The 14,330-nt window shown below is 36.9% G+C and overlaps 1 protein-coding gene across 3 annotated transcripts in view; it reads left to right on the plus strand.

Annotated features, from left to right (window-relative positions):
• The window catches only part of VPS13B (vacuolar protein sorting 13 homolog B), a 480,656-nt gene that overhangs the window by 148,541 nt on the left and 317,785 nt on the right, over positions 1-14,330 (plus strand). For all 3 annotated transcript variants that reach the window (XM_086465731.1, XM_086465733.1, XM_086465732.1), the window contains exons 17-18: positions 6,450-6,584; positions 7,441-7,614. In XM_086465731.1, coding sequence (XP_086321857.1) covers positions 6,450-6,584; positions 7,441-7,614 — 309 coding nt within the window. The remainder of the gene's footprint in view (positions 1-6,449; positions 6,585-7,440; positions 7,615-14,330) is intronic.

The raw sequence follows: 14,330 nt of genomic DNA on the forward strand, positions 1-14,330 counted from the left end.
AGAAAAAAACTGAGAAAGAATTTATAACCTGGCTTCTACTTTTTAGAAAATCTCACCCTTTTTGTCTGTTTTTCTGATTAAAAAAAAAATTTTAAAAAAATTGTATGGTGGAAGCCCAAACACAAACCCGCAGTATTTTCTCTTCAGGTGTGTGCATGGAAATAGTGATCGAATGAGATGTTGAAGTTCCTATGCTGCTGCTGTTTTACTGCGACAAAGAACATGAAAGCTTGTGCTCCCCCAGTGCTTTGAACATGAGAAGTAGAACTGAGGCCAGCTAGAGCTGGTCTTTGTCACTTCCATTATGTTCGTACAGCAAGGAGGAAGGAATTAAGTTTGGGTTTAGCTTAAAGTTCCTCAGAAGTGCCATCTAACCAAGTTCAGTACAGACTTTCAGAAGCTCTCAGTGAGGGCACTGCTTAAGCAGGGGCTGAACACAAGTGAGTATCTCGTGAAAGAGATGGGGTTTCTCTTATGCTTCTATTTGTTTACTAGCTTTTCTGTGTTAATCATGTAAAACTTACATATATGTTTCTGTGAAAATAATTGGACAGTTTTTCTTGATTCCAGTAAGACTTAGGCCTAAATGTTACTTCATTTGGTTAATAGCTCCTTGCTTTTATTCGTGGATTGATCTTTTTACGGAGTTTGAAATAATTTTAACATGTATGTGACAGTCTGTAACTGTATCATGTTGCCAAACCATAGTTTATTGGTACTTAATGCTTTAAATATTGAAATTTTTCCTTCTGAGGCCATAACCTAAATATGGGGAGAATTCATTTGGAGCTGCTTCTAGAAGTTTTAGTCATGCCTTATTCATTTCCTATTTCATATTTTGCAGTTCCCTCTTTTATGGTCTTTCTAGAGAATTATTTATAGTATTTCAGGGATTTGGTGGAACGCAGACCTGACTCTTGTCCTCAGAATCAGTAACATACCTCTTTTGCTGGTTTCCTGTCTTTTCTATTGATCAGTTTAGGTTTTGTCTCTTGTTTTTTCATTAGTAATTGCAAATTCACCTTATTAAGAATGGATTGGTAAAACATGTATAAGCCATTGGTAAAATCACCGATTAGGTACCTTTTTTTAACAGGTCTTAAGTTGAATGATTGCTCAGCATTAATAGTGTTGTTAGCAGAAATCCTGGGCTGATCTGTAAAGACACAATTGTGACCTGCCTTTAGGTATTTGATTGTCTCCTGCTTGCACATAGAATGTCACTGAATGCAGGGACTTGGGTGAGCTGTGTAGTTGGGTTGTGTACATGGAGAGGACCAGAGCTATAACCAGAAAAGCTGGGGGAGGATGTGAGTGCCTGCTTCAAAGTGTGGGAGAACCTTCCTCGACAGGGTGATACTTCTGTGTGTGTTTCTGGAACAGAATGGCTCTTTAGGCTTGGAGTTAAAATCAGAGTGCGTTAGTGTGCACAGGGTGTAAATTGTCAAGGTGTGGTAGATTTTAAGTTAGAAAACCTTTCTGCCTGTTTTTGGGTTCTGCAGTATGGCAGGAACAGCTTTTTATGTCTTTGTTGATGTCCTGTATTCTATGTGTGATAGTCTGATTCAACTAAAACACGGTTACATATTGGGAAGGAAACACTTGATTTTTACTGCAAATAGTTCTACAATGGGCAAGATGTTTATCTGGAAGCAGCTGTAGGTTATATTTGGTGGAGACATGTATCTCCGCAAAGTCTTTGATTACCATGTTCCTCATGAAAATAATAAATTAACTAAAGAAAATGTGAGGTGTCCTGAAAAACAAACATGGTTGCTCTGTTCTCCCATTCTGACTACATTGAGCAACAAAGTCAAGTAAATCACAGTCTGCTTTTGAAAGCATGATTCCAGAACAGCTACAGCACAAATTCTACTTTTTTGTCTTGCACCTTGGAAATAAGCTTTCTCATGCTTCATTTGCAGGATCTTGAATTTTTGGATAACATTATAGCTGGCAGTGATAGATTTGGTTTCCCTGGTTCTGGACCATTTGTCTCTGTACGAAACTTGAGTTAGTATTTGGAGGCATGAAGCGTTTCTTATCTAAGAGTTTTAGCATCTTCCTGCTCAATCAATCCCTTGAGAAGACACTACATCTAAAATGTTTATAAACATTGAGGAGAGGGAAGGAAGCCCCAGTCTTTGCTCATTTAAACATTTGTTTGCTGAAATAGATATTTAAGGAACATTTTAGCTATGTCTACAACTGTTCAGATTTTGATTTTATAATGATATTATCATGATGAAAGAGACAATAAGGGAGAACATTTGGGAAGAACTAGTTACAGGGATGGAAACTAGAGATAGTCAGAGGCATATGTAGGAAACAAGGCTTCTTTCTTCTCTATAGAGCAGCTTGCCAATTTGACAAATTTATGAGAGATGGTTCATCATTTCCAAAAAATTTCAGAGGCTGAAGAAAACGTGCTGTTTCCATATATTAAACCTATTCATTATAAATAGTTCACCAAAAGTCTCTAAACTTTCTCTGCTTTGAAAAAGAGATTTGTAACTGGGCAAGGGGAAGTTGCCTTAGGTTCAGGTGATTTTTGTCTTTGTGATGAAAATCTAGTTAAACATCCTAAGTTCCTTATTCCTTATTGTAGGCTCTGTAAAGGAATTTAATATTTAAGGAATGGGTTTTCTGAGTATTCCTAAGTCCAGAGCTGTGAAACCTGAGCAGAACTAATTTTTCTTGCAACTTCTCCTTGATTGCTGTGGTGTGCTGAGGTTATCAGATGTTAAAACTGAGAGCAGGTTGATGTTGCCATTTGATGTCAAAGCAACATAGAAAAGGAGGGGCATGATTATGCTATGTTTTCCTAATACTTTTCTAATGTCTTTTCAAATAGTTGAAAACAACTGAGAAATTGTTCATCCTGTCCGTCTAACAGGTGTTCCAGAAAGAAATAGCTTATTACTGCTATCAGTTACTTCTTTGTATGCATTAAAATGTAATTGTTAATTATAAGATCATGTATTGAGGGTTTGTGGGTTTCTTCAACGCTAAGCCGTTCCGCTTTCCTACCTCTCCATCATGATCCCTAACTGCTGGCTGGGCAAAAAACAGTGCACTGGCTGGTTTGAGTTATGCTTTGCTGACTGTCATGCATATGCTGACTGGTCAGGTAACGGGACAAATATACCCACATTTTCATGAAGATTGTAAGAAATAAACGTCTTTGGTAACACTGCCGTATCATGCCGAAATTCAATGAGTTCAGAAGTTATTTTGTGAGGGAATAGAGTCATAGAATGGTTTGGGTTGGAAGGGATCTTAAAGACCATCTAGTTCCAACCCCCCCTGCCATGGACAGGGACACCTTTCTCTAGACCAGGTTGCTCAAAGCCCCATCCAACTTGGCCTTGAACACTGCCAGGGAGGGGGCAGCCACAGCTTCTCTGGGCAACCTGTTCCAGTGTCCCACGACCCTCATAGTGAAGAATTTCTTCCTAATATCTAATCTAAATCTCCCCTCTTTCAGTTTGAAACCATTACCCCTGATCCTATCCCTACCCTCCCTGATCAAGAGTCCCTCCCAACCTTTCCTGTAGGCCCCCTTTAAGCACTGGAATGCTGCTATAGCATCTCCCTGGAGCCTTCTCTTCTCCAGGCTGAACAACCCCAACTCTCTCAGCCTGTCTTCATAGGGGAGGTGCTTCATCCCCCAATCATCTTAGTGATCATCCTCTGGACCCACTCAAGCAGGCCCATGGTCTGTTTTGTGCTGGGGGCCGCAGAGCTGGATGCAGCGCTGCAGGGGGGATCTCACCAGAGCAGAGTAGAGGGGGAGAATCCCCTCCCTTGACCTGCTGGCCACGCTTCTCTTGATGCAGCCCAGGATGCGATTGGGCTGTGAGTGCACCTTGCTGGCTCATCTTCCGTCTTTCACCCACCAGCACCCCCAAGTCCTTCTCCCCAGGGCTGCTCTCGATCCACTCATTGCCTAGCCTGTGTCTGTGCTTGGGATTGCCCCAACCCAGGAGCTTGCCCTTAGCCTTATTGAACTTCATGATACTTGCACAGGCCCACCTCTCAAGCCTGTCAAGATCTCTCTCGATGGTATCCCTTCCCTCCAGTGTGTCAACCACACCGTACAGCTATAGGATTGAGAATATATATAATATATAGGAATAGGAATGAACAAAAAGGGAGCACAATCACATGAAACTTAGTTTCTTGTTTTCAAATATGATACTGAAACAAAATTCAAGTTGCATATGTAACTAATATGGAAAGTTTTAGTGTTAATGCAGAGAGGTTGTCCAGGGTAATGTGTCTAAAAGTGAACTCCATGATGGAAAATATTTATTTTTAAAAGTGCTTAATCTTCCATAGTAAAGTGAGAGAAATATATTGGACATCACACCTAGTATTTTGAGGCATAAAATTGTTGCTGAAAGATGGAAACAGCAAGAAGCTACCAGTTTTGAGAACATTTGAAAGATGAGTGTCAAATTGCGATCTCAAGTTTGTTTTGCTTTGACTGTAATCCGTGCTGCTCCTAAGCATCTTTTATAATCTTTGATTTGGAAAACATCCTTTTTTTTTAAATTTTTTATTTTTCTTTTTTTTCCCAAACACAATGGCCTCTATTTGCTGAAGTTTATAGGATGTATGAGGAGGCAGAGCTTAGACTAGGAAATGCCTACAGATACCCTGTCTGCTTTTGACAAATTCATGCGTTGTGTCTGATACCACACGTTAGATCAAAGGGGATTTTCAGCTTTAAAAGAGGCTTACTCTGGGGAAGAGTGGGAATGAGGATGTATTCAACTGGTAGCTGATCTTTCAGACTGAGAACCAAGGGGGTATTGTAGTGGCAGACATATGGGTTGCAGTGAGCATTCTTTGAGCCTGAAGCCTTCCTGAATTCCAAATTAGGAAAATGCTGGGCATACCTCAAACACAGAAGACAGGTTAAATTTTGATAAAAAAGTATGCCTAGAATGTAGAATCTACTTTCATGTGGCAGTCTGGTTTACTAAATGCTGTGTGTCCCTTTGTGTGCTGCTTCTGTATTCCTACCTTGGAAAGTACTTTTGATTGAAAACTTATTTTAATGTTTTACCAGAACAAAAATTAAATAAATAATGTCAAGAATTCTGCTTACCAAATGATTTTACAAGCACTACCAAATAAGCTTCAGCATTTAGGAACTGGAATAGGCACAGTGAACTAAGCACAATTACTGGGTTTAATCCTAAATCTCCTGTTTCCTATCATTTTAAAGGAATTTTTCCTTCCTAGTTAATATACATTAAAGCTTGTTTTTTGGGTTAAATCTTTGAGAGATTGTGCAAAAAATTAGTTTGTTCTCTAGAGAATATATTAAATTTCTTAATTTGTGTCACTCTTGAAATGCATATCAAAATGCCTTTTTTTTTTTTTTTTTTTTACCTGATATTCCATAATGCTTTCCTTGCGTAATTACGGAAGTTGGAACAAAGTCCATGTTACATATGTGAGGAAACAGTTCCACAGTTATACTAATGTTTGCATAATTGACAAACTGCTTGCCAATTTTTACTGACAAATTCCAAGTTATTTTTGCATGAGGGGAAAGAAAACCGTATAAAAAATGGGAACTTCTGTTAGTTTTTCCTCTCGTACTTCTTACAGGTGTTGAAACTGTTTGTTTCTGATTTGGAAGTAAATTTATGTATTTTTTTTCTGATAGGCAGCACTGTACAGAATAGGAGGGCTGGCTTCCTCCACTCATGCTCTGGGGCTGTTTAGGGCTGCCCTCGAGCTCTGCCAACATATCTCAGCCCTGACTTGTAAGATCCCCTGCTGCTGCTGCCGTGGTTCTAGGCACCTCGTCAGGAGTGACTGCCAATAGCACCGATTTCTTCCAACCGGTGCGGTAGTTTTTTGGTGTGTGCAAATGGGGGCTGAAGAAAGACCACCAAAACTTATTTCCGCTTGTGACCTAAGGCAAGGTTTGAACTCCAGTTTCCGCTGAAAAATGGCAAGTGTGCCGTTGGCCTTCTGTGCTGTTCAGCTGCATGGATTTAATGCTTTACATTGCTACCAAGTAAAAGTTGTTGTCTAAATGTAAACTGAAAACACTTAGCCATTTTAAGATCCTGAAATGAAAGGGTCATAATAAAAACATGAAAGAGAATAGTTGAGGTGGCACTGATAAAGTGAAAACAAAAGTGTGTGTATGTGTGTGTATATACATATTTATTATACCAATTTCTAAGTGGTCTTGTGTGTTTTCCTCACAGGATCTGTATGTATTTTATGTGTAACTGTTTGTGTTAAAATGCCCATATATAGTGTTCTCTCACTTACATTTAAAGCTGTGAATCACAACAAAAATGCTTTAAGAACATCTAAAGTCGATAATTAAAATATAATTAAGTTTAAATGCCTTGGTGAAGGAATATAAAAATATTTAAATTCAACAGGCTAGTACATTTGCAGTTTTCTTTTATTAGGTGTGAAATCTAAGAATCCCCTGCCAACTCTTGAGGGTTCAATCCAGAACGTTGAATTGAAGTACTGCGGCACATCATTGGTCAAATGTGCCTCTGGGACCGTGGGATCAATAAAAATTTGTGCCAAAGCCCCAGGTATGTGCAGCTGGACCATGTAAAACTTTATTGCCTGTATAGGAGAATTGGCCTTGCTTTTTACAAGGAGAGTCACTGAAACAAGAATTTACTCATTGTTCCTATGAATCAGAGAGGTTTTTTTGTATTCTGTTTTGGGGGTTTTTATTATTGTTAAGTGTGCCAGGATGATCCAGTCTGGCCCCAGTATAGTCAATTTTAACACTGAATAAAAAAAAAAAATATATTTTTTTTTTCTGCTGAGAGAAATATTAATCTAAAGGCACTGAAGAAACTGGAATAACTCTGCATTTTCATATTACACAGAATGTTTGCATTTTGCTTTATTGATGGCATAATTTTCATGTATTCTGTTTATTGTTTAATGTCTCCTTTTCCATTAATGCTACAAGTATGTATTTTGCTTATGAAGTTTTTGAGGGCTCTGTGATAAATAGTTTTAAATTTCTGTAGTAGAATTGTTCTTAAAGAGCTTGCATGAATTTTTCCAATCAACATCTATGATCTCTTCATATATGAAGACAGCTAATGTCAAGAACATTAAAAATGTAGTGTATTTAACTCTAAATTGAGTTCATGGTGATTTTAAAAGATACTGTTTTATAAAGTTGGGATGGAAATTAGTATTTTAAAGAGAATTGATTACTTTATTTGAAATCCTTTGGATGTAAAGACACTTACAAGATATCATTAAGGAAGTTGTTTAATAGTTTCTATGAGATTGCTCTTTCTATTTCCTCTTTTAATTCTGTACTTACAATGTTAATAGCTGTTCTCTTTGGACTAATGAATGTTTATGTGTTGAAAATTTATCTTGTTAACAGTAAAAGCTGTAAGAGTCTAATCTTTGTCTTAGGTGATGGTGGAAAAGAGAAGCTGATTCCTTTAATTCAAGGCCCTTCTGACACCAGAGACTTACACAGCAGTAAATGGCTCAATGAGAGTAGAAAGCCAGAATCTCTCTTAGCTCCAGATTTGGTAGCCTTTACAATCCAAATTCCACAGTATATGGACTACTGCCATAATTCTGGTAAGTGCAAAACTCTTGTTAAGCTGGTATCGCATTACGTTTTTCCTATCCAATGTAATTTTCAAAAGAGGGACTTTATATAAAATATGCCAATGCCAAAGTATCTTTTTCACATACTGCACACATTATAACTTTACTTTAGCTCACTGAGAGACACAAAAACTAAAAGCAGCATTCTGATGTATGTCTTCTTCAATAAGGAATGCTTCATTGACTTTGATTGCCTTTTAAATTATTTATACAGAACCTTTTGTAAATGTTTTGGGGGGGCAGGATCCATCTTGAATACATTAGTTTTATTCTTTCTTCCCTTTATTGGGTTGAGCCTCTCATAGAAGTTGACATACTGAATTCGAAATCGTTCATATAAACTTGTAGCATAATTTATAATTAAATTAAGAATTTGTTTATCATAAAATTGGTTAATAATAAAAAGGTGATTTTTAAAACGCTGCAGAGCACACATTTGACATCATCCGACTTGGTGTTGTGGTGGATTTAAATGAGAAACAAATTAATATTTTCAGAGGCTTGCTTGGATAAATTCAAGGGTGTTGCTGACTTTGTGGGCATAAATACTTTTACCTGATATTCTTATGTTTTCTGTGGGCTTTACACAAAACGTTAGTCTGTTTTAAGAAGCACTGACAATTTGGAAATGTATCTAGTTTAAAATAACTCTATAGTTTGTGAAATACACTAGGTTTTGCTGTCAGTATGGTGCATTTTAAAAAGTATGCCTTTGTGGTTTAAAAAGTTTATGCTGTTACCATGATAAGAGTGGAATCAAATAGGGGAAAAAAATACTCGAGCCCAAAAACCATTGAGTTTAAGGAAAGCAAAAGAATTAGCTGGCCCTAGTATTACAAAACACAAAAGTAAACTGAAGAGTGTGCTTTTTTTCCTCTAATTTGTTTATGTGTAATAGTTGAATGTCATTAATCTGAAAAGTAACAGTAAATTTATAACCATCTTTGTAATTTTTTACATGCGTATGTAAGCAACATTTGATTCTTCGGCAAAGTAAATATTTGTAAGCACTGTGCACTCCAGTTGTTAGGTTATTTGTTCAGTAACTGAACTTATATGTTTCTTGGAGAGCATCACGTTGGAAATGTTTACTGCAGTGTTTTTATAACAATTATCTCAAGTTCTTGCTCCTAAAACATTGGTGAAAAGCAATTCATGTTTCAACAGTCTGTGAATTATTCAGATCTTTTTTCTAAAAAAAAAACCAAAACAGAAAATCTGTTGCACTTGTTGTCTCACTTTCAAGAATTTTTTAAATGTTCTTAATACTGTTTATTACTATTATTGATGATTGCATTTACTGCCTTTTTTGAGGATATTTGCAGTTTAGTTTTCTGATTTTTGTCTTAAGAGTATTAATTACATTTTAAAGGAGGTGTGCATACTTAACCTGTACTATATAGTATTGCTTTTGTTACAGGTCACAGTGATCACATACATTTTAGCTCATCAGTATTATGGATAGTCCAATTAGATAGTAGAGAGTACTTGATAGGTTGTGACAGGAGATGCCTATGAGAATTAAGGCACTGACAAGTGAAGTGCTGGCCAGGCTCATATGCAGGGACTTTAAAAGGCAGAAAATTGGTTTGTAATAGACAGGTGTCTGTGGTACCTGTATTGTGGGTGAATGGAGATACATTTAAAATGCTAAGATTTTGGAACTGAGAATTTATCGGACACTTCACCCAGCCCCAGTGCCTCAGGAATGTTGTATTGATTCCATGTACTCAGGGGTAATTGCTAACCTGCATGCTCAGACTCTAGCTCTGCTTTTCTAAATGTTTAAGGTGGAACCTGTGACTGATGACCAATGAGAGGGAAAAGCTGACTGACTGATGTGTTAAAGCTTTGGTCTCAGTAAACACAAAGAGTAGTGTACTGCAAATGACTTTTTTTTTTTTTTTAAATATAAATTAAACTAGGAAACGTTGATGTTTAAATTATCTCAGGATTCTGCAAAGGATGAGGGAGTTAATTGAAGCCTTCGCTTTCAAATATTTGCTGAAGGAATTGAGGCAATGTAATACAGGAGATAGGGCTATCCTTTTCATTACGACTGTGAAAAATACATGGAGGAAAACATGAAGTGATTTGAGAGCATAAAAATGCTTTTGCTGTCAGTTGCAGTCACTTCTGGGAATTAAGAAAGCTATACTGGATAACTTGACAGCAAATTCAACTTATGCCTCAGGCAAATGAAAAGGTTATTTAAAGCTGTATTACTGGAGATGATTGTGCAGTACTGAAGTTGTGCTGTTTGAGCAATTTATCCTAATAATGTTAGATATGTTGTTCTGGAACGGAAACTTGGACTACAGAGGAGCGAGGAGAGTAGTGCAACCTGCTTGTAGAAAGAATGGAAAAAGCTATCCAGGAGAGATGAGAAGAGGCATCTGGAATTGTTCCATGTTATGAGATTGCTGGAGATAAGGCCAGGGTCGGCCAAGTCTGCTAACTCTACAGTACATATAGAAAAAGTTGTGTAAATGATACCTTCAAAATACACCCATGATTTCTCAAAAGGGCTGAGGACAGCAGTTCCAGCTCGGTGGGATTGGGTAAATTGTCACCCAGCACTCAGATAAACTCAGTTTACTTCTGCCCATATACAAGGAAGCAGAAAACTTTGCAAACTCAGTGGCAGTGGAGCTGCTGGTCATACCGGGCAGAGGAGCAGGGGGCTGCATTGGAGCTGTACAAAGCTAAAGAGCTGCAGGTTAGCTACCTCCATTAAGAACAGAATGATATAATATCTATTTATGTGTAAAACCAAGAGAAGCAATTGCAGGGGAATTTCTGGATACTCTGGAAGAATCTTGGAATACAATATGATGCTAATGCAAGTGAATTTTAAAAAATTTTTTGCTTATATAAAAATTATTGAAGGAAGAGCAACTAGTTAATTTATTATGCATATGTGAAGCTGAATGGAAAACAACTTGGTGTAAAAATCAAAGCAGTTGTTTGGCTATAAAATCCCAAGGAGGAGGTTGTGCAAGTGACATGAGGCTCTTGAATAAATCAGGGCATATTTCCTGGGGAACAGGTAGGGTACATTTCCTCCTCCTCTCCCTGTTGAGTCAGCAGCTGTCTATTGTCTTGTACCACTTGAATCATATGATCCAGGGTGAGCAGGACTTTTTTGCTTCCTTTTACTGCTTGTCTGTAGGTGGCCCTGCAGAGACTGAGGGTGTATTTACAATTTGAGTGATAAAGCATTTTACACTAGTACTTTATTTCTTGCTATTTCACTTGTTTCTACTGAGAGGAAGAGGAAAAAAAAATACGGTTCTAGTAGTACCATACTGCATTGAATATAGCCAACAAAGAAGAAAACTCTATAAAATGTAATTCCAAGAAGGGCAGTATTCAAGTGTGTGATGTATAGCATACACAGGCAAAGTAAGTATTATCTATAAAAAGCGCATATACTGATGATTACTTAGCAAGAGTGTTTTACTGTTTGGTGCACAGTGTGTCACTAGCACAGTGGAAGACTGATCCTCACCTATTGGAGAGGAAGTATTTAGGGACAAAGAATATAAATATGTTCTTGTTTAGCCCTTAATTACAAGGTTGCATGCTGGTGCTTTTAATTTTGGATACTTTTATTGTATGAAAAACTGCCCCAGGTATCTCTCTGCATAGTTATAAAGCTCGGTGGATATGCTCCCTAGTCTTTATCTAAACTGCAGCATATAAAATAAATACAAGAGAGGAGATTATTCCATTACCCCAGGGCTTGGGAAGGTCTTCTTACTGCTTCTCTGAAATAACCCTGGCTTTATTAACCCTCGGAGCAAGCTGCAGACCTTGTTTGTTTCACCTGGCCTTTGAGAGAAATAGGGAGATTTCAAAATGAATGCTGGTGTTAGTATTTAATTATGAGCAGCTGTTGAATAGATGAGGTGAGCTGATTAAGCTCTGTTTGGTTTGCCATATTGAATAATTGGGAATGCATGCACAGCCGGTGTATGGAGAGCTTTATTACATATAGATCAAGAGGAACTAATATAAAAAATAAAATTAGTAGTTTTCTTTGAGATCAGCTTAAATATTCAGAATGCAGCAGTGAAAAAAGGGAGTAAACAAAAGTACCTGTATTAGTAAATTGATACACCCAGTGGAGCAAAGTAAGAGTGAGAGGGCTTCTCGTTTGTGAAAACTGCATGAAGGCTGAAGAGCAAATATTCAACCTTGTAAACGTTGGTATTTTTTTGTTTAAGTGATATTTTTCTTAAACTTCCAAAGATTTTTGGATTTTTTCCTCCACTGTAAAGATTTTGTAAGTTTAGGTAAGGTCCCTCTATTCTCTCTCCCACCCAAAGGGAAAAAACAATTTGTGAAGTGAAAATATTTTTAAAGCTGAAGAAATCATGTCTTCAAACATGAAAAACGTGCCGTAAGTGTTGTACCAGCAGGAAAATTATTTTTTTTTTTCCTGTCATAAAACAGCTGATTTTTATCTGTTTAGAACTTATTTGAAAGGAGGTGAGAGATTTTACATATGTTTGGTTTTATGCATACACACCTATATACAACTCCCCCTTTCTTGCAGTTAAAAAAGCCTGTCAATGACTTTTTTTTTTAATTTAATTTTAACAACTTAGACTGGGGATACTGCAAAGTCTGCATTGTGAAGGTGGAACAATGATATTTTTTGAGTTCTCAGTTCTAATTTAAGTGAGTGCTTGTGCTAGTAAATAAAAGAAAGAACTTGTAAAAGAGAATTCATAAACTAATTTGAAGTATTTTGGAAAGATTTGACACAATCAATGAGTAAAACCATTTAATATATTGGAGTAATTAGAGACAATTCATATTTGTGGTTTGGGCATAAATGTGTAAAAATTATACCCATCTATCTTATTACATTTCCTTTTCTCTCCCAGAGGATTTCACTATGTACTATATCTGTAATTGTTGCCAGTTTTCTATCAAGTTCCCACTGGGCTTCTGGTGCAAAAAAATCTTATCCTCTCGATGACAGAGCTTGCCTGAGTGATTTCATGCTCTTAGCATTTTTGTTCACGGGAATTAGGGGCAGAATGTAACTGCAGCTGAACATAGCATCTATTTTTGTAATTTTGAAGTTTAGACTCTGTTATTGGAACTAAATGAAGAGATGCAGGTGTTCTCCAGTTCAAGTCCTTGGAGATTTTTTGATGGTAGATGCTTGAAAAGAAAATGCATGTGTTTCCAGAGTCAAACAGCAGCTGTGGACAAGGATTTATGTTATTCTCAGAACTTTGGGATTTCAAAATGTTACATTTAATCACATGCACAGAAAGGAGAGCAAATGTTAAAGATGTTACATATAAAACTAAGGGACTGATCTTTTTACCATACCAGCTAGTTGTGGGAATAGAGGAACAAAGTGATCTTTAATCTTAATATGAACAATTTCAAAAGGATTATGATAGTTGCCAGGACTCTAGTCTTTTGAGAACTGTGCTGTTGCAGCGCACAACATTTATATCCTCTTAATTGCTTTTAAAATCTGGCTTATTCTCATATTTTGCCTTGGAAAAATATGAATGCTAACAGTATAGGTTACTGAAAACACAGTATTCGTGGAGTAGGATGTATTTAAATTCAGATAAGTATACATTTTTAGATTAATTTTTCTAGTAATATCCTGTAGTTTTCAAAATTAGATTAAAAATAGCAGTTCAACTGCCTGAACTGCAAGCCTAATTTAGAAGTTTTACAAGTTATTGAACCTTGGGCAGAAGTATTTTGTGGTAATGCAATTTCTTCCTCCTTTTCTTTCTCTCTTATCATTTTCAAATTAGTTGATTGTAGAAAACAAGATGTTTGACATCTTTTAATTTTATCAGAAGTTCAAGTGGGAGCAGCAGATGGTGATGAACTGAGCAATTCAGGATGGGAGGATGGTGTGCGGAGGAGCAAGTTGGTAACAGTGGTAAATGCAAGTTCATTAAATACCTGTCTGAGAAACTAAAAGCTTATTTTTAAATGCATTTAATTTTGTACATTTACCAGCTTGTGTGTACTCCATCCTCCCCCATTACCCTCAAAGCTCAGTATGTTGTGCACTACAGCCAGGTTAAGTATCAAATAATTTTCCAGGCCCGAATCACCTCCGTATCTACTGTCTTGCAAAGATCCAGCACTTACTACTTTTTCTAAGAGGGAAGTAAACTTGTCCTCAAGTTCAGTCTCTTACTCTACTGGCACCAATTATAAATTTCATGTCCATGGCAGTAACATCAGGGAGGAGCATACAATACTACACTAACTAGATTAACATTATTTCCAGTGGCTTGCATAACTCTGACAACTGGCAGTAAGTTCTGGTTATAAAAAGGTAATTCCACAATGCAGGGATAAGGTAGCTTGTTCAACTTCCCATCAAGTAATTCTGCCAGTCTTCTTGGGGGAAGAGGTGTTTTCATCTCTCTGCTTATGTTGCATTCAGTTTCTCTCAATATGCCATAAATTCTTCAGCAATACATGTACCCTAGAAGTCTGAAATTGTGACTAAATAGGATTCTGCGTTTTGCAAAATGGTACTTGAAAAATTGATACTTTAAAAAAAAAAAAAAAAGGAAAAAAGCTATGCTTTGTCCTATTGGTTGTTAGCATGTCAGCCTGTGTAGTTAAGTTTGCTGAAAATGTTTCTCTTTTTCTTTCAAGCCTGACTGGCTTTCAGATGTACT

The sequence above is a fragment of the Leptosomus discolor genome, chromosome 5, assembly GCF_034619465.1.
Source record: "Leptosomus discolor isolate bLepDis1 chromosome 5, bLepDis1.hap2, whole genome shotgun sequence".
NCBI classification, from domain to species: Eukaryota; Metazoa; Chordata; class Aves; order Leptosomiformes; family Leptosomidae; genus Leptosomus; species Leptosomus discolor.